At 35.9% G+C, this 20,410-nt stretch overlaps 2 protein-coding genes and 1 pseudogene across 3 annotated transcripts; 2 read left to right on the plus strand and 1 right to left on the minus strand.

The window, feature by feature from the left end:
- The first annotated feature begins 562 nt into the window (after nucleotides 1-562).
- On the plus strand, nucleotides 563-3,167 carry LOC147490386 (uncharacterized). Its single transcript, XM_086573185.1, has 2 exons — nucleotides 563-658; nucleotides 1,250-3,167. The coding sequence occupies exon 2, from the start codon at nucleotides 1,445-1,447 to the stop codon at nucleotides 2,816-2,818; it is 1,374 nt and encodes a 457-aa protein (XP_086429311.1). The 5' UTR covers nucleotides 563-658; nucleotides 1,250-1,444; the 3' UTR covers nucleotides 2,819-3,167.
- A 440-nt stretch (nucleotides 3,168-3,607) lies between these two features.
- On the plus strand, nucleotides 3,608-12,231 carry LOC147490387 (RNA-binding KH domain-containing protein PEPPER-like; annotated as a pseudogene). The gene is made up of 8 exons (XR_015202484.1): nucleotides 3,608-3,748; nucleotides 4,034-4,049; nucleotides 4,147-4,235; nucleotides 6,865-7,114; nucleotides 9,133-9,281; nucleotides 9,368-9,629; nucleotides 11,550-11,744; nucleotides 11,840-12,231. The product of XR_015202484.1 is annotated as an RNA-binding KH domain-containing protein PEPPER-like (transcript).
- An 876-nt stretch (nucleotides 12,232-13,107) lies between these two features.
- Nucleotides 13,108-16,613, minus strand: LOC147490388 (cyclin-dependent kinase B1-1). The gene is made up of 5 exons (XM_086573186.1): nucleotides 15,765-16,613; nucleotides 15,593-15,686; nucleotides 15,450-15,519; nucleotides 13,824-13,962; nucleotides 13,108-13,440 (listed from the first exon to the last, which is right to left on the minus strand). The coding sequence occupies exons 1-5, from the start codon at nucleotides 16,281-16,283 to the stop codon at nucleotides 13,348-13,350; spliced, it is 915 nt and encodes a 304-aa protein (XP_086429312.1). The 5' UTR covers nucleotides 16,284-16,613; the 3' UTR covers nucleotides 13,108-13,347.
- Between the last annotated feature and the right edge of the window lie 3,797 nt (nucleotides 16,614-20,410).

Raw genomic sequence — 20,410 nt, forward strand, 5'->3', positions numbered from 1 at the left:
CAAATCAAAGCCTTACAAGCTCCTACATCTTATGCATACGGCATACCCACCAAAAACATATAATATTACTGTAACATAAACACATAAATGTGAAAACTATACCTTTACTGAGGCAATTCAAGATCAAAAGATATATATAAAAGCAATCGTAAAAAAAAATTATGAAAATTTAAGACTACATAATAGTAATTGAAATACGAAAGTGATTACATTAACCATTATCTAACATGTATTATAAGTTGCACGTGCTATAATTACAATCAATATGTGATAATCCAACGAATCAATTATCCTTACTAAAATAGTGAACCCAACACACTAAACCAAACAATCATGTATGGTTTTAATCTTATAGGGTTTTGATGATATGATTATAAATTTTCTCATCCCAGACTTACTTGAGCAAATGTTTCTCTATAAAAGATATTTTTGCTCTCTAAATGTCAATTTATATTACGAAAAATCCATAAAGACTGACCTCATCCAATCCAATGCATAAAGATTTTCTTCCTATAAAAGATTTTCTTATGCTTTGAATTTTAAACGAAAAAAATAAATAAAAAATAAAGCCCAAGTCCAAAGCCCACAAAAAAAAAAATAAGCAAAATAAAACATCACCTGCAACCTAATAATAACTTGCCGCCACTTCTAAATACAGGTACCTCCTCTAAACCCTAAACTCTCTCTCTCCTCTAAACCTTAGTCTGTACAATTTAATTAGTCTTCTCCTTTTTGTTAATTGTTTATAGAGCTTATTTAAAGACTAAGGTTCAAGGAAAGTAAAAATTCACTTGAGAAAACAGAAAAATGGAAAACACATTCTTCGTATTCTGGTTAAAATACTGTTCCAGACGAATGATTTTATGAAGAGGACGAATTTGGGCTTATGATCCAGTAGTGGGCTTAATTGCTCACGGTTTATGGGCTTGATTCAGTCCAGAAATAGTTTTCCACACATGTATTCATGCATGCATCATAATTGAATATAAACTAATTTGGTTTATGATATTGATTGGATTCATTAGAAATGGAGCTCTTATGTTATATTATTTGATATTTTGTAATACTATTTTTCTGTCCCACTTAATATTATGGTACAAAAATGAAATTGCTTAAAACTTTTTCTTACATCATTTTTGGCATGTAGTGATCTTGACTGTTTTTGCGGAGTAGTATGTATCAGGAGTTATTCGTCGTATATCTTTCAGTTACTGTGCATGCCATAATTCATATTTTGTTTTCTTTGTAGGTCGTATAAACGCTTGAATTCATATTATTTAGCATGGATGAAGATTCGGGTATGTTTAGGGTACCACAAACTATTGGCAGTGTCTTATGTTGTAAATGTGGAATATCAATGGCACCAAATGCGCCAATATGTGTGTGAGGTGCCTTGCGGTCTGAAGTTGATATTACTGAAGGGTTGCAGAAAAGTCTCATCATTATGTTTTGCCCCGAGTGTAAGAAGTTCTTGCAGCCACCAAGAACATGGATAAGAGCTGAATTGGAGTCCAAGGAGCTTTTAACTTTTTGTATTAAGAGGTTGAAGAACTTGAACAAGGTTAGGCTTGTTAATGCCGAGTTTGTCTGGACCGAGCCTCATTCCAAGAGAATAAAGGTGAAGCTGAACGTGCAGAAGGAAGTACTTAATGGGGTAAAGTTGGAACAGGCTTACATCGCGGAGTATGTCGTCACTGACCACATGTGTGAGTCCTGTTCCAGGGTTCAAGCCAATCCCGACCAGTGGGTGGCGGCTGTCCAACTTCGGCAGCATGTTTCTCACAGGAGGTCATTCTTTTATTTGGAACAGCTTATACTTAAGCATGATGCAGCTGTCCGAGCCATTAAGATTAAACAGATGGACGAGGGTATTGATTTCTTCTTTTCGAGCCGGAGTCACGCCTTGAAATTTTTGGAGTTTGTGGGCAAAGTCGTTCCAATAAAGAGCCGCACTGACAAACAACTTGTATCTCATGATACTAAGAGCAATGATTACAACTACAAGCACACTTTTTCTGTTGAAATCTGCCCAGTTTGCCGTGAGGATCTGGTATGCCTTCCGCCCAAAGTTGCGGTTGGTTTGGGGAATCTTGGTCCTCTTGTGTTGTGTGCTAAGGTGACCAATAATATTGTCCTAGTGGATCCTTTTACTCTGAGGCACGCTTTCTTGGATGCAGACCAGTATTGGAGACTTCCTTTTCGGTCATTGCTTTCATGCAAGCAACTTGTGGAATATATAGTGTTAGATGTGGAGTCTGTGTCTTCCGAAGTCAATGTTGGAGGTTCAAAGTATGCTTTAGCTGATGTTCAAGTGGCTCGTGTATCTGATTTTGGTAAGAATGACAAAATCTTCAACATCAGAACCCATCTCGGCCATCTTCTAAACCCTGGTGACTATGCTCTTGGTTATGACCTATATGTAGCCAACCATAATGACATTGAATTAGACAAGTACAAAAATCTTGTCCTTCCAGATGCAATATTGATAAAGAAGAGCTATGAGGAGAAACACATGAAGAAGCGTGGGAAGCCTCGTTCCTGGAAGCTTAAATCCATGAATATGGAAGTGGATAACTCTGCTAGAAGGCTTGATGAGGAGAAGATGAATACAGAGTATGAAGAATTCTTGAGAGACCTGGAAGAGAACCCAGAGTTGAGGTTTAACATATCACTTTATCGAAATAAAGAATACCAGCCATCGGAGATGGCATCCGTCACTGATGGGGAAGATGTGCCTTCAGTTCCACTAGAGGAGTTGCTTGCTGATCTTGATTTAAGTGATGAAGAAGATGATGACAGTGGGAGTATGAGAGAATGATACCCTTCTTTCATTGCTATGGTTTTTACTACAGCATGTTCTCTGCCTCAGAATGAGTTATATACTACTTGTTTCGTACAGAACTTCATTTGAAAGTGTCAGATCAAATAACATGTTTAAGGATTGTTTTGAGTGATTTTGTAGGATTAGTATGTTCCGCCCAGGCAAGGGTGACTTTGATTATCATTGATAGTTATGGGCTTATAGTTTTTCACCAAACTTTGTACTGTGGTTGCGGTATTTTAGTTTCTGTTTTTTTTGAGAAGATTGTGTTGAGAATCTATTTATTTTTTTGGATAGTATTGTGAGAATAATATCCCCCCGTCTAAGTAAACTTGTAGTTCCAGTATTTCACTTTTATATTTCAGCTTTATTTATGAGATTGAGTCAGGTTTTGCTGAAATTGGGTATTTTCAACGTTGCACATACATAACAGAAAAAAATGTCTTTCTAGGATGCCCGTGGTTCTCTTGAGATGTGTCTGATTCTCCACTGGACCTTGGGACAGAGAAGAACATGATAGAACAATTCTTGACTATAAAAAAATTTCTCCACGCTCAAATCTGAAACGTCCTTTACCACTATCTGAAAACGGCAACAACAACAACAAACCTCCAATGTAAATTTACTCTTTTCTCCTCTCCCTTTAAAACCCTAATTTATAATTAATTAAATTATTTTTATTGCAGGCAGCAAAAGGCGAGGTTTCCTAAAGGAAAAAAAGTGAAAGCAGTGGGTGGTGATGATGATGAATTGCCTCCTGTTGCTGTTTCAATTGGACCGACTTGTGAAACTGCTGATTTGTCGGACCCATAAGAAGCTGCCAAGGAGCGTGCCAGGAGGCGTAGTGGGATGACTACTGAGTTGTTTATTGAAGAAGGTGGGAAAGGAATTTTGAAGGATGTTTCTGCTGCTGAAGTTACTTACAAGGTTTGTGAATTATTTATTTTATGAACATTGTTTGTTTAGCTTAATAATTATTCACTGTTGTATAGCTTAAATGATACATTGTGAGATTTGTTTGACTAATTATGTTTTGTTTAGAATTAGATTTGTAGCAGCTAGTATTTACTGTGTTGAATGATATTGAATATTGCTTTAGTGAATGGTAGCATTATGGTTAGCAGCAAAGGTAGATAATTTAATTGTGTCTTCCGTGTGCTTTGTGTTGGAGTTCATTTATAATATTGTACTCTGTTTTCCTTGGATTGGCAGAAAGTTACACCCAGAGGTAATTGTATGTTTCACCTATATGCAACGGGTAGGCGATAATGGAGATTACTTTTGGCAAGATAATACTGATTTCGGTGATCATGGAATCGAAATAGAACCTTTCAATCTGGAACAAGAGAGGGAGGAAGGCTATTTTGATGATGATGGAAACTTTGTTGAATATGTTAGAGAGAACAAAACCAAGGTATTGCAATCATTTTATTTGTCTATAACCTTTCAGTGAACACGATTATTTATATTCGTTCTTGACTTCTTGTATTTAATGCAAGACGCATGGTTGGATAGTATTATAGTTGATTCAAGATATGCTTTCGTGATATTTTACAGCCTTAATATGATTAGAAACTAAAAACAAAAGGAAAACCCGAAAAGTGTTTTTAGATTTAGTAATACGATGGCTGTAGTGTTGTACCAAACTGCTGTCTTTTGAATAAAATTGGCCTTGCACACGTTGGTTTCCATTAGCCAGAATTATGCTTAAGGGAAAGAGAAGAACAAAGCCACAGGTAGGGGGTAGAAGTTATAAGTAGGAAGCCAACTAGGAGATAAGAGGAAAATGTGCATCCTTCAACAACATTGTCGCTTAATATAGTTCTCGAGAGGTAGCATTGAAGTAAGTAATGTACCTTTAGTAAGACTACTAATAACTCTGTTTTAGCTCTTTGACAGTTTTTATTTAACGTATCACTTGGTCTGACATCACCTATTTAAACTCATACCATTTGGATCATACATAACTACACAACTACTAACACCCATGTCTTGATATTAAAATGGTGGTCCACTATAGATTTTTGGGGGTGTTGGTTTGGTTTGGTTTGTCTATAGGGCTTATGGTTGTGAATTTTGGAGTGGCATTTGAAAGGGCCTGGAGCTTTTCAGGCATATGATATATAGTTTCTGGAGGAGAGGATTAAAGTTTGGGAAGATAAGTAAGCTAGATGCCTATATGAAAGAACTTGTACTTGCTTTTCGTAAGATTACAGGCCATCTCCGTGTTTGAATGATAGTTGTGCTTTCATGAAGATAGATACTGGTAACCTGGATTGTGATGTGGGCTACTATAATTTATTTTCAGGAGATATACTGCGAGTCTTGCTGCACTCACAGTAGGACTGTAGACAATTTGCTTTTGGATACCTCGTAGAAATAGTGTAAGTATTGACTATTGGTGAGAATGAGAGATTTTCGTCCTTGTCCTATAGTCTTTATAACTGTCTCCTAAAAGCCTCATCATATTAGTTTACGAAAAACTGTATTTCGATTATTACGGTGTCTTTTATCATTTGGTGGATTGTGCAAGGACCGCTAAAAATTAATTAGGAATATAAAGCTGATTGTGAGTTTGTGTCTTCTATGTATGCCAGTTGGGGAGTCATTCTGGTAGGTTTTGGTGTTTTCTTTCCCAGCATTCAAGGTGGTTTGGGTCCATTTGGTGAAGTATGCCCAAGCCTCCTGATTCTAGGGAGGAGTAGGTTGTGGAGCCTTGTGTCATTTGCCATCATTTGGGTTTTTTGGTTGGAGAGGAACACGAGAGAATTTTGTGTTTGGAGGAGATTCTCATTTCATTAAAAATATTCCTTGTGGTTGAAACATTGGGAGGAATTGATGACACGTTTGAGGTATTATGTGTTCAGATAGGAAATTTTGATTGTCAGTCATTGGGGCTTAGACATATATCTGCACGAGAGCTGGTTTGTGGTTGTATATTAGCTTTGTTTCTTTTCTTAGGAAATCTTGTCCTACAACCTTTTTGTTTGGTTAGTTACTATTGTTAGTATCCCAAGTGTGTTTGTATTGCTGTATCTTAAAACATTCCCTAGGTCGCCTTTGCAATGCATTTGACCACAACCTCCAACAATTTCCCTGAAGATCGCCATGGCCGGTCGGCACCGTTGGCTTTGAGTGCTTAGTTTGTTGGTTGGCAAGGACTAAAAACATATTGGTTAGGACTAAGAGCTGGTTGATGTGTTAAGACTCATATGATGTTGTGTTCGAACTTAGATGCCATGATGGAACAGATCAACAAAATGAATGCGTCCGAAATAAGTGATTGTCACTGGGTTTGCGGGTTAGTTCAATGAATAAAGGAAGGTGTATACACTGGCGATTGTTGACAATAGTCAGAAATTGACTAATGACTATTTACTAAGGAATACACAATGTCCATGTAAGAGACTTTCTCTGTCTTAGTGTTTCGTTAATATTCGTTTGTCACCGGTGGAGCTTATGGAAAAGGGGAATAGGGAGTCTTGAGAGGTTTTCTTATTGGCAATTGAGGTTCCTTTGTACTTGTAGTCTGGGTCAAATTTGTAACCTTTAGATGGGGCCAACGGGGATATTATTTTTGTTAGGCAAGTGCTATCCTGGGGATTGTTTTGTCTTTTTGTCTTTTTTTTTTGGAATAAATTATCATGTCGCGCATTTAGCCTTTCATTTTGTAACTGTATCACACCTGATTTTTCATTTTTGGATTAAAGACTTTGTTTGATTGAGGTTAAAACTGAATCTAGGCCTTATGGTTGTTCACTTTGGTAATGCACATTTTATATTACTGAGCCTAAGGTATACGAATCTATTTCTCAGTGTGGCTATTTTGTCATTTCTGGATAGGACTGACCTAGGAGGTCAGGACTAGTTAAGTTCAGGCAGCAGGCCTGTTTACAACGCTTGACTTGATCCATTGGCTTTTCAATAATCTTGCCATGGTGAAGGATTAGATGCATTGTTTTATAGTAGAAGAGTGATTAGTTATCCTTCCAATTGTTACAGTTTATTGATCGTTGGTGGCTCTTGTGCCTTGATTATTCTAGGTTTTGATATCTGGAAAAGAAGAGCGGGAGGCACACATATCCCCTGCAATGAATGCTGTCTTAAGAGAATTCAAGCGTATCATTGGTCTGTCCAAGACTAAAGGTGAGGGTACTGGTTCTTCAGCTGCTACCTGCTCAATTCTGTTATTGCTGGCTTCATCACAAGCCATTAACTTAATTGGAAAGCAGGGATCTCAGATTAAAGCTATACAAGAGAGCTCTGGTGCTTCTGTTAGAGTTCTTTCTGGAGGTACGCTTCATTCTGATGTGTATGCTGTTTTTTATAAACATAATCATGCATAATGGTTAATGATAGCCCTGTATATATTCTTGGATGTTACTTGACTATCGCTGTTGAATTATGCTAAATTGCTAACCCACTTCTTGTTTACTGTGTGATCTCAAACACGTTAATATACGTGCGTGTTACTAATAAGTCGTACATATTAGTACGTTTCAGTTCTTGACTATGATTTGATGTTGAAAAAGAATGTTTAACTCTCGAACCCTGTCAAATTTAATAGTTGGATCGAGTATCCAACAATTGCAATGTGTGCTATCAAACCTAAAGAAACAATTGCACAAAGTGTGCACTCAATTTTACTTTTAAAATCTTAAGTAGAGGATGCATTCCCACGAGCTAGCTCAAAATCCACTTAGATCTAGGCAAGAGTATGGTTTGTGGTAATTGATTCAGTACTTATAAGTACACATTATTCAAGGCTAATTGGAATATCTTTTAGATCTTGAAGGCTGCGCGAAACGTGATGTAGGAAAGAAAGGGCCGGTTTTAGCAAATATTTATTAGTATATTATTTGCTACACTTTTGGGGTTTACATTAATAGAATCAGGAATATTAGCATTTTCCTTTATTCAGTTTAATTAAAGTTAGAAGTTTGTTTCTTGTTCATCAAACTTGGCTTATCAATATAAAGACGCCATTGTAGGTTGTTTAGGATCACTCAATTATTCAACAAACAAATTATCAATTATCTGAATCTTATTATTCTTTTTGTCCCCAAACTCATCTTCTTCAATCTGAAGTTCTTATTTGTCTAATTTCTTGATCTCCTTTGTTCTATTCTTCTATCAAGGATCTCTGAATCGTTTTTTTTAGATCTCCACCTTTCTTCCACATTAAAATGTTATAGACTATGCTTCTTCTTTTGTGTTTTTGATAGTTACTTAGTTACAACCTAAGTTACGTTGACACGGATATGTGTGTGCGTATTCGACACAGATTCGGAGTGTCTAACACAACGAAATATAAAAATTGAGGTATATCGCATACAATATGTGTCCGACACGGACATGTAGAATACATATCCAGCATGGATTGTTTTTAAAATATGCCGTGTCCATGCAACATAGTTAGAACTTTTTCCCCTGATCCTTTAAATTCCCCTTTGTAGGTAAGAATCGAACTAAAGACCTTGGGCCCAACCATGCAAGTCTTGACCAATATATTCTTTTGTTGTCCGTCTGTGTGTGTTTGAAATGTCATGAGAAAAGAAGTCGGCATTGACAAGAAATCCTACATTGACAAATATCTTTAAGGTTGCACCAAATTTGTTTGTATTCCTTGTTGTGAGACCACATTAAGCCGACAATGGATAAATCAATCATACCATATTCTCTCTGTGTAATAAAGATCATCGTAGCAAATAAGTGCAAAACAAATCCGACTGGAAATTCCCAACCCTTTAAAAGTTTTACTGAAAACTGAAAAGTATAGACTGGATTTGGATGGTTACTTTCATCTGAACTTTCAAATTGTTGGGAGTTTCAGATTGAATTCATTTTCAGTGAGCATAATCTTACCGACATGGAGAAAATAGTGTACAGTTGGATTTACCAAATGAACTTCACAGGATCCTACTATAGGGATAGAATAGGGATATTCATATTATCAAACCTCACAATGCACTCGCACAAATTGAGTGCTCTTGAAACTGTTAACACCTGTAACTAACAATTGTGACAGCCCTTGTTGTAATTAGGATTTCCTTTAAGGTGTAAGGTTTGTATATCATCAAAATAGTAACCCAAAATTTGTGAACTTCAGGGCATGGTGTTATCTTGTGGGTTACCAGTTTGTGCATAATAAAGTCTAAGCATCTTGTCTTAGTAGTTAGCAAATAAGAACCTCATTGACTGTGGTCCATGTATTGGTTGTATTTGTATACACGGCTCGTCTCTTTTAATAATTTGACCTCTTTTATGCCTAAGTCCCCGTAGTCTCCTCTTAATACTTTCATTTGTGCCAGATGAGGTGCCACATTATGCTACTTCGGATGAGAGAGTTGTTGAGATACAGGGCGAATCTCTGAAGGTTCTGAAGGCTCTAGAAGCAGTAATAGGGCATCTACGGAAGTTTTTGGTTGATCATAGTATTATTCCATTGTTTGAAAAAGTTGTAAGTTTTTCTAAGCTTCCTCTATTTAGCTCTCTGCATTTTGTGTGATTACAATATGCTAATGCTTGTTGTTTTGTTGATCACAGAATAATCCAACTGTTTCTCAAGAACGTCCAGCAGAAACTTGGGCTGATAAAGCAGTCTTTGGTCCAAACTGCTTCTCAAGCTACTTCTCAAGCTGGGATTATCAGTGATTATCCTCTGTTAATCAAGAGAGATTCTGTCTTTCTTGGCTGTGATACTCAGCTGGAGTCACAAATGCACCACTCTAGTCTGGGACACGACCCTGTACTCTCTGTGCTGCGGACCTCAGGACTTAGTCGTGCTTCTTCTGCCATTATTAGTCAGGTTAGATCTTCTTGTTAAATATAATCCTTAGCATAATTTTACAACTCCCTCGTCAGCTATGTGTCTGAGTTGATCTTCTTTCCCCTAGTATTTTGCAAGAGTTAGAAGCTCGTTGACAGTGATATACAATATGCATGTTGTTTCCTTAGAATTTCTTTCATTTTTCTTAAACAATATTCTTTTCTTATGGTCTTTTTGAGTCATTTTTTCTGTGGAAAGATATTTTCCCGAGATGATAGTATATTCTTGTGTTCGATATATATATATATTTTTTTTTGCTCGGTAAAAGTGATATTCCATTAATAAAAGAAAAGTAGGTTGAGAAGGCCTACATTACCAGAGAACAACCGAAAAAAATATTTACAAGCGATGAAACAAAACATGAGAAGAAAAAAAACAAAAAACCCCTGACATGCACCGTCACCCACTCACCCCATGTCTAAAAACATAAGACGATCCCATCTAGCAACAAAATACTCAAAGAAGCATCCTCTAAACTCTTTGAAGACTTTAGACCACCGAAATAACAAAGCTTTTATCAAGAGAATTGTCTTCTTACGCGAAATAGAGATATATTAAAAGTAGGCAAATATTTTTCTCAGGAAAACATTTATTCTTATACTCTTTTTAGAGAACATTTTTCCTTCCCCGTAGGAAAAAATTTCTTGTGGGGAAGTGCGTGTTATCTACCTGTGAATTATGTGATTTCCAGACAACAAAGTAACAAATAAGTTATCCTTGGACCGGGAATTATGAAATTTAGATATTTTCATGTGCAATCAAACACAGAACTTGTGTATTTTCTCGGGAGAATAATAAGATTCATATTTTCTTGAGAAACTTTTCTAGGCAATTCAAGTTGGAACCGGATGAGTTGACCCAGAGTCGGTGTTGTCCGACTCAAAGAGTCAATGTTAGTCTGTCTCTGCTAAGAACCTGTGAAAAGAGGTTGAGAATCGGTCAAAAGATCATTGAGTTTCATCTTAACCTATAATTGAATCTGAGAAATGAAAAGGAAAAATTATAATTTTGAGGATATGCAGTGAAGTAGAAACATAGAAATTGCACACAATTGAAGTAGAAGCCGTGAAAAACATCAAGATTAAGATATTCATCAAGTTTAGTCAAGAACAAATTAGAGAGTTGGAGAAGAAAGAGATGGGGTAAGTTTTATGTACGAGATGAAAGCCTATTGTAGAAAGAGTTTAAGGTGTTATAGGGTACCCGCTGGTGCTAAATTGAGTAGACCACTAGATATCTCTTTACTTGATGTGTAGCAATCTAGGCGATTTCCTTTAAACAATGAATCACTTGGTTCTATTGTTCTAATATGTACCACTGAGTGCAACTGGTATCGCTGTGATCCGATCCTCTCCAAAAACTCGGTTCCTAAAACCATGGTGCAATCAAACAGCAAACAGGGTTGTTACTTATGTTGCATAGACTTTCAAACGACGGGTGCACCCGTATCAAGTTTCGACAGGACACCTGTAAATTTTTGTTTTTCTTCATTCCGACGTGTTGAGCGGTTATATAATACATTATGGCCTTCTCTCTATCTGATTTGGATCTTCTATCAGTGCATAGTATAACATAGGATTTTTGTATCCTTTTCGCGTAACTCATTTGATATGCGTCAATCGTCATCAATATGCCATGGGACGTGATAAGATATCAACATCTCGTTTTCCCTTATCTATGGTAAACATGGTTTGACAACTTTTACACATCATGATGGAGTTGAACTCCTAGACCTGTACCATGTCCATGCAACACACCTCATTTCTAATGTCAGCTGGTCAAAGTGATGATCATTATGGTCTCTGCCATTTCTAAATTTTTGCACTGTTTTTAACCTTTGTGGACTCTATGTCCGTTTATATATTGCAACCTCTAAATATGCCACTTTCCTTGATTCAGCTTACACAGACAATGCAAATACCACTTGCTTATGCTGAGGACTTCATTGGGATTGGAGTAGCAAATATTGGATACATTCGGCGTACCAGTGGCGCTATTCTCACTGTTCAAGAAAGCAGAGGCTTGCCTGATGAGATTACCATGGAGATTAAGGGCACTACATCACAGGTTAAGACAGCTCAGCAGTTAATTCAGGTAAGAGTGTATTTTTGCAATCAAGTTTACGTATATGGGGGAAAGGAATCACAAATATGATTTATTTATTTTTCTGTTTTTTTTATTCTGTATAGGATTTTCTTGCTGGCCACAAAGATCCTGTTTCAAACCGCTATGGCAAGATGGATACTGGTTTGAGGTCATATTCTCAGTTAGGTGGCACGTCCACTCTTCATCATCCTTGGCAACACAAGGACTTGGGGGTTATGGATCTACTGGCCTGGGAGGGTACGGCAGCTTTAGGCTCTAAAGAGGCACTCTAGTATACAAGTTGATTTGTCTTTGGCTCTCATCTTACAATGTATTCCTGTCTAGGACTAAAATGTTCTCCTTATAACCTTGTAAATTTTAAAAGATAGTTGGCTCCTAGGGTATTAGAAAAGTGAAGTGTTTTGTCGTTGATATTTATTCTGTTACTGAGAATTTAACGTTCATTTGAAACCATGTGCGCTTTTGTTGAGTACAATTGGAGTATCTGTTCATTTCTTTTTTCTCAAAGGTTGGGGTTTCAGACTTAGAGTGGCATGTCTTTATTATTTTCTACCCTGCAGAACAGAGACTGCTTCAGTATTCCAGTTGTTATCATTTATCAAGCTACATGTCACTCACTTAACTCTTTGTCCGTTTCGCCTTTCCTGCTTGTCGATGTATATAAATATCCTCTTTAGTAAAAATCTAAAAGACCAGCATGGTCTGTCCATGCAGAGTAATATCGTCTGCACGATAAACTGAAAGAAGAGCTTAGTAGAACTTGTTGAAATTAGCTGAGCTCCCTAGTGCCCACCAGACCCTTTTTCCATTTCTTGTTTTGCTTCAAATTTTTTAGTGTCGGTCTCTGTCCATCTAGTTTTGCTATACTTGTTCTTCATTCTCTCTTGTTCTGTCCTATCCAGTGTATCAATTTGCAATGGGTTAAGGTGGTCAATAATAGATGAGAAAATTACTGGAGCAGGATCCTATCTTGGTCGTGGAACTGAAGAAGAATCAGCTCCCAAACTGCCAAGTCAAGTTTTGAGAGCTGAAGTGAAACCATATCAGAAAGTTCCAATTGGTAATTAGTAAGAATAGTTGTGTCACTGTTAAGGGTTATTTTACGAAGTCAATTTGATTGCAATTGTACTGGCCAGCCAGACGGTTAATGGTTGAGAACTTCAGATATTAATCAAAGAGAACTTCCATTCTATATATGCACATAAACATAAATAAATCGCTCCTCTCCATTTTAATTTATGATAATCATTAGTTTTCATTTTATTTTATAAACAATGAATAGAAATGTATGGAGCACATCCCGTGCCTTCAAACATATGAATGTGCATTAGTGCATATGCAAAAGAGTAAAGACCTTTTAAACTACAATATAAAATGTAAGTAAAGGCGGAAGAAATTATACATAACAGTCGTGTAGCAGCTCCATATTACAGTAGCTAGATTTATACCCAACAAATTGCAGAAAGCAAGTGCAAATACCAAGATGATAAAGCACACAAGACAGTGAGACGCAATGTCATGCATCCACTTAATCCATAAACATCAACACAGTAGTTCTACTCGCAAAAAACAGAGTCATCAAACGATGAAGTCAATACTGAGACTTGTCAAGGCTGTCGAAGTATGGGTGATCAAGTGCTGCCTTTGCTGAAATCCTACTTGCGGGATCATATTGGAGCATCTTCTGCTTGTTTCAAGAAAAAAGATTAATATGTTAATAAGAGTTTTTCCTATACTTCACTGATTACTAGGTTTTAGCTGGTTTATAACTTAGCAACTGTACATTTAATGCCAATACACTCGGGAAAAATTGCTATGTAGACCTGATGAATGAAATAGGACAACAATGGCGATTAAAAAATGGTCATCAGAAATCCAACATTCGAAGCATTAAAACCTGTCGTTGTTTCATCAAGTCCATCCAATGTTGTTATTTATTCGATTATTATGAATTCCATTAGCCAAGCTTTATGAGGTTCGTAGGACTTTATGAAATTCTAGCATGCAACTTGACAAGTTAAATAAAACTTAGAAATGCAACTTGCAACTTAAAGCACCACTGATTACCGATAAAAGATCAACTCCCTCAGGTTCCAAATTTGGAACTGCACGTGCCAAGTTTTGAGGCTTCCACTGAGGATACTCGTGCCAATCTCGCAATGAACTAACTCCCGGCCACTGATCCTCAGATGGTGTTCCCAACAACCTTCAATGCAAAATAAGGTAACTCAGGTAATATGCAAAAGAAATAAGTAAAACAAAAGTACTGTAAAGAGCATATTCTCAGGAGCATAACTGTACCCACACTGCTATGACTACATAAAGACAAAGATTAGTTAAAACATTATAAATCAGCTTATTTCAGTTTCATCCACAAATGATAAATTGTTGAAATACCAGCTCAACAAGACATTATGCAATGTATAGTGGCCAAATTGACAGTTTTATCACACAAACAAGAAGAAAATGAGCAAATTGGAAAATTCCTAAATCAGGGTGAACAGACCCAATCAATATTTTGCAACTTTAAAGATAAAATACACAATCTTTCAAATGCATTCCAGTAGAGGTGCATCACGCTTGACTTGACAAAAGTGTCATGATATTATACTATAAGACACTCTTCAAAGACAGCAAATAATGAGCTCCCACCTATCATGCTAAGGGGCAACCTAAACTCTGGAATCCCAACTTCATCTACTATAGTAGTATTCATATGTATAACTTGTTAGCAGTTTAGAACTATGCACATCAATCTCCTCACACAAACTTAAGAAACACAGGATCAAAGATGTCAACTTGTCATCAACTTCGGCTGTACTGTCAATTTCTTCTAGTCATCGTCTTCCTTTAAGTTGGTGTCATCCCCATTTTTATAGTAATAATATAATAGAAAAACCACTCTATATTAGATAGTGCAGGTTCACCTTTAGAAGTAGTTTCTCTAGAATCAACTAAACCTTCTGCATGTTTTATTCCATAAGGGAACGATGTGATGGTTTAAAGAGCTTTAATTCACAAAATCTTCAAGCTTTGTATACTGAAGTAACTACTGAACCAAAGTGGATGTCCTTCAATCCAGCTGTTTGGAAGGGATGTTTTGATGTAGTTAAAAAGAATATCAGTTCATATAAAATTGCTGACTGCTGCCATTTATTTTTCTTGGTCTACTTGTCACTTGTCACATACATGAAATGGACAAGTTCAATTGGTAGTATTTACTGCTGATGGTCTGAGCTGGCCCTAGAAAACAAGAAAGAAGGAAAATGAAGTATGGTCATTCAATCTTCAAACAATATCCTAAATGCTATGTACATGTTCTATAAGTTGATCACTTAATCATATTCAAAATGTAAATGGTATCTCAGATATACTTATACCACAGGGTGGCCTCTATGTTTGAGTTGGTGATTAATTCTCAATGACGACGTATTCAATTTTCTGCTGCTCCAAGTCTTATTCATAAATATAACGTAACCTAAAACAGACAATTTCTCATTCATTCCTGAGTGAGTACAATTTTTGCTCTTCTATTCCATACAGTGTACTTGAAAATTCTTCACTTTTATTTGTAGAAATATAAATATCCATTTCTACTTATTAAGGGAAAATTCGTGAACTATTTGCTTTGTGAATTTCTCGTAAAATCAACACAAATTTGTGATAGACAAAGCAACAGAGAGAGGAAAGTACCTAAATATATGAAGCAACTGTTGCAGCTCAGAATCACCAGGAAATAGGGCTTGTCTCCTGACCATTTCAGCTACACCAAGAAAAACAGTTTAGGAAGATGTAATTATTGTTGATTGAAAAATAAAAATAATAGGGTTACAGACCAAATATGCATCCAACAGACCACATATCGACACCCGTGGAGTAGTGTGTTGAGCCGAGCAGCACCTCTGGAGCTCTGTACCAGAGAGTTACAATCTGGTAATAATAACAAGAATGGAAAGGTTAGAGTTGAATTGAAATGGAAAAGGAAAAGGAAAAGGAAAAGGAGACCACCTCGTGTGTGTAGCTCTTGAGAGGAACAGTGAAGGCTCTTCCAAGGCCAAGATCGGCAATCTTGAGTATGCCCTTGTCCTTGTCAACCAAAAGATTTTGGGGTTTGAGATCTCTGTGAAGCACGCTGTGACTGTGGCAGTGGGCCACCCCTTTGCACAATTGGTAGAGGAAGCTCTGGATGAGTGTGGGGGCCAAAGGGGAGGGATTGGGCCCTTTGCGGTGAGAATCGATGAATTTCTTGAGATCCGTGTCGAGGTACTCGAAGACCAGGTAGAGAAGGGGCTTCCCGTTCTTGTTGTCGACGTGCTCGACGCAGAGCAATCGGACCAGATAGAGACTCTGAGAGAGCATCTGAAGGAGGGCAATCTCGCGAAGAGCAGTTGGGGGCACACCTTCTTCGTCCATTTCCAGCCGCGTCTTCTTCAGGGCCACCAATTGACCGGTCGTCTTGTCCTGAGCCTTGTACACTTTCCCGTATGTCCCTTCTCCAACCTTCTCCAACTTCTCGTACTTGTCCATCTCTATTCTTCTTCTTTTTCACTCTTCTCAACCCTATAAATTATAAAAAGAGTTTCAAATATTTTGAATTTTGAATGTAGGCGGCCAGATTTTATCCTCGAACACGGACCTGTGCCCTTTTTCCCTGCCTCAAGCCCATCCCAAAGTTAAAGCCCCCACTTTAATTCGCTCGATCATAAATAATTAAATTACCTATACCCAATTTCCTGATTAAATAATATGAACAAATCTCGTATCTTGACATTTGCTTGCTTTGTTTCCTCGATAACTTTTTATTATACTCTCTCTGACTTCTAATAGCATTTGCAATGCAAGTCAAAATAATCCCCCTTATTCACCTCCACGTAGGCACTTATTCTCCCTCATTTCACCAAAATGGTGAAAAGCAAGGTGAAGTTGTCTTGATGCAAAGTGGAAAAAATCTCGAGCGGGATGTTAGATTCCGTCTAGAGGCTTTTTGATCGATCCCGGCCCGGGTATTTTGTCCGGAAGTTAAAAAAATCGAAAAAACACAGGCAGCCGAATTCAACATCCCGTCGAAATTAACGTCCGTTAACAAGTTTATCTCGAATTTTACATTTATTTCAACTGGGAAAAATAATCACCAATTTTTCACCTCTGCATTGCACACCCTTTTTTTAACAAAGCTGGTGACTATAGTCACAAACCCCCCTTATCCACCTGTATTGCAAATGCTCTAAGGTAACACTGTCTTACACGGCTTAGTAATACTTGGCCAAGTGGACATGTGATCTAGATTCTAGAAACCATACCAACAGCTTCCCAAAAGAAAAAAAATGTGATTGACCACCATTCCTCAACCAGACCACCACCATGATCAACGCCACCACTCTCCAGTCTCCACCAATTTTATGACCAAAACCACACATAAATATATTTGATAAGGATAGAATATATTAGACTAAATTGCATCGAGTTTACACCAAAATACATGTTTTAAAATAAAATATATTTGACGAATGGTGGTTGACCAAACCACCACCGTGATCAGTGCCACCACTCTCCAGTCTCCACCAATTTTATGACCAAAACCGCCACTCCACCAGTTTAATGACAAACACCGCCACTTTTTCTTATTATTTATCTTCCCCTCCTCCCTCCCCCAAAAAAATAATAATAATAATATATATATAATAATAATAACAACATTGGAAACAAATTTATCCAAAATTATATTAAATTGCATCAACTTTACACCAAAAAACATGTTTTAAAACATCCCAAATTTGAAAATTGTGCCGGTGGTGGTGGGTAGCAGCGGTGGTGTTGATATCAATAAGATAAAAATATTTGGAGAAATTAAACAAACAATTACTTACGAGGAAAAAGGAATTTAAGTACATAGAGGTAATGGATAATGGTCGTGGCGGTGGTAGGTGGTTCAGTCATATTTATTTTATGTTGGTTTTGGGAACTAGTTGTTTGAGTTGTTTTCCGCACGACATATCTTAATTATATCGTGTTACACTATAATCCACATTTTTATTTTTATTACGTTAATCACCTGAATTTCAACCACACATAAATATATTTGATTAAGAGAAAATATATCTAGATTTAGTAATTTTTATATTCGCATTTTGTAATCTATTATATTTCAAGTAGTATGTGATTCGTGTTAGGCACCATTTATTTTAAATTCTTAGAACCCCTATATATTACATAATATATATCGTGTAAGGTGTGGCTAAAAGATCTCGCTATTGAAAAAGAAAAATATAGCACATCTAATTAAAACGGGAATCACACTTCTAAATTAAAATGGGATCCCTCCCCTATTTAAAAAATGGGCTTTTAAAACTTAATTAAAACAATCTGTTGATAAATTAAAACGGATTTTTAAGACTTGATTAAAACAATTTGTCAACAAATTTTGATATGTATAGTTATGATTGTTAAACAAGCTTTTAAAAGAATCGGTGCGTATGCACGAGTATATTAAAACTTCCAAAGGAATATTTTTCTAGCTCTCTTAAAGTTTTACGTCATCAACTCCTATTAAAACATGAATTTCTCTCATACTTAAAAGAGAAATTCTATCAATTCTAATTAAAACGAAAATTATCCTACGTGGAAATTTATTTCCGATTGAAAAATAAAAATTTAACACTTATAGCTAATTAAAACGGGAATCTTTCGCCTATTAAAGTCGGTAAAATCTCTGAGTGATGATATCAGAGGTATGGGGCTCGAATCCCTCCAACATCAAAGAGTTACTGATCTAATTTAAAACAAACTTGCAAAAAAAAAATAAATAAATAAATAAAAAAAAAAACAAACAAACAAACAAAAAAAAAATGGTAATCACACTTATAAATTAAAACGGGATCCCTCCCTTGGCCCCGATTAAAAAACGGATTTTTTAAATTTAATTAAAACAAATCTTTAAGATTTCATTAAAACAATTTGTTATAAAATTAAAACGGGTTAGCGACGAAAATATAAATCACGATTTGTTATAAATTTTATATATGTATAGTTATGATTGTTGAGCAAATTTTTTAAATAGTCGGTATGTATGCATGAGTATATTTTATAGTATTAATATTAAACAATAGATATTTTTATAGCTTTCTTAAAATTCATCGTCATAAACTTATGGGTTTGTTTAGAAGTTTTCCTATGGAATTGGAATTGAAAATATAATTCCAAAACTTACAATTTCAAATAATTAACATTTTTGAATATATACAAATCTCAAGTTTCTGCGTCTATAGAAACTTATAATTCTTTGATTTTGGGGAATTGAGACTTTAATTCCAATGCATAAAAAGTTGCTACACAAGATAATTCTTAATTTTCCATCCTAAAATCTTATTTGCCAAACACACCGCTATTAAAATGGATATTTCTCTTCTATTGAAAAGATAAATTATAGCACTTATAATTAAAACAATAAATTTTGTTCCTATTAAAAACGGTAATCACACTTCTAAATTAAAACAGGATTCCTCCCTCAGCCCCGATTAAAAAACGGATTTTTAAAATTTAATTAAAACAAGTCTTTAAGATTTCATTAAAACAATTTGTTGTAAAATTAAAATGGGTTAGCGACAAAAACATAAATCATGATTTGTTATAAAATTTATATATGTATAGAACAACCTTTTGAAATAACCGGTGCGTATGCACAAATCTATTTTCTAGTGGATATACGGAGGTTTTACAAAATGGTTTGCAAATTTGGGATATTATGGGAAGTCCTATAATGTTATGGTGTAAAGATTCATTCAAAATTCTTGCATTTTCCAAATTCAAAATAGTTATGTAGCGTGAAAATATTCAATTAGGTCATTTTTTCACATTTGTCGAGAAAGAAGTAACAAATTATACGATATATTAGCCTTATTAGATAATTAAAATAAAACAAAGGAAATGTGGTTACCAAAAAAAAATATATATATATATTGGCCCGAATAGGGTTGAAGTAGGGGTGATAAAAGGGTCGGGCCAGGCTAGCCCGCCCCTCAAATCATTAAAGCCCTTTATCCGGGTCCAAAATTTTGTAAGGGCCAGGGGTCGGTAGTAGGGTCAAACATGAAAACTCATTATCAACCCTCATTTTTTAGGGCCAAATGAGGGTCGGGTCGGGGCCAAACTATTATTTATTTATTTTTATCATATTTTGATTATGTATATCAATTTTAACTAAGTATACAAAACTAATTCTTGTGCTCTTAGAAGGAAAAAAAAAAAATGGTAGAAGAGATATTTTTAAAACATCTACATTTTTCATAGTTAACTATGTTGTCAGGTTGTATTTGCTTTTATGTATGACTTATGTAACTATCATTAAATCAATTACAAAAAATGCATATGTTATGTCATGTTCTAATGAATTTATCCCCATTGAAAACTAATTTAGCGATTTTTTTTATACAACTTAGATAATTGGAGTATAATATATAAATCTCTACTGACTCCGAAGCATATATAATTAGAGTATAAATTGACTCCGAAGCAATTTACTTGAGAGCCTTTGAAAATGGGGGTTAACATGTACAAAGAGGTTGACTAGATGGAAAATCTCTACCATATGGAGGGAAGGCAATACCACCGTGGACTTATTGGCTAAACGAGGAATAGCATTAGCCGAAGGAGTAGTG

This window comes from Coptis chinensis, chromosome 7, assembly GCF_015680905.1.
Source record: "Coptis chinensis isolate HL-2020 chromosome 7, ASM1568090v1, whole genome shotgun sequence".
In the NCBI taxonomy this organism is placed as follows: Eukaryota; Viridiplantae; Streptophyta; class Magnoliopsida; order Ranunculales; family Ranunculaceae; genus Coptis; species Coptis chinensis.

Excerpts from the sequence above, each read along its gene's own strand:
- LOC147490386 (XM_086573185.1), top strand. The coding sequence starts at position 1,445 with ATGTTTTGCCCCGAGTGTAAGAAGTTCTTGCAGCCACCAAGAACATGG.
- LOC147490388 (XM_086573186.1), bottom strand. The coding sequence starts at position 16,283 with ATGGACAAGTACGAGAAGTTGGAGAAGGTTGGAGAAGGGACATACGGG. Across the intron at positions 13,963-15,449 it reads CAGTTGCTTCATATATTTAG|GTTGTTGGGAACACCATCTG; the intron begins GTACTTTCCTCT and ends TTTGCATTGAAG. Across the intron at positions 13,441-13,823 it reads AGGGAGTTGATCTTTTATCG|AAGATGCTCCAATATGATCC; the intron begins GTAATCAGTGGT and ends TGAAACAAGCAG.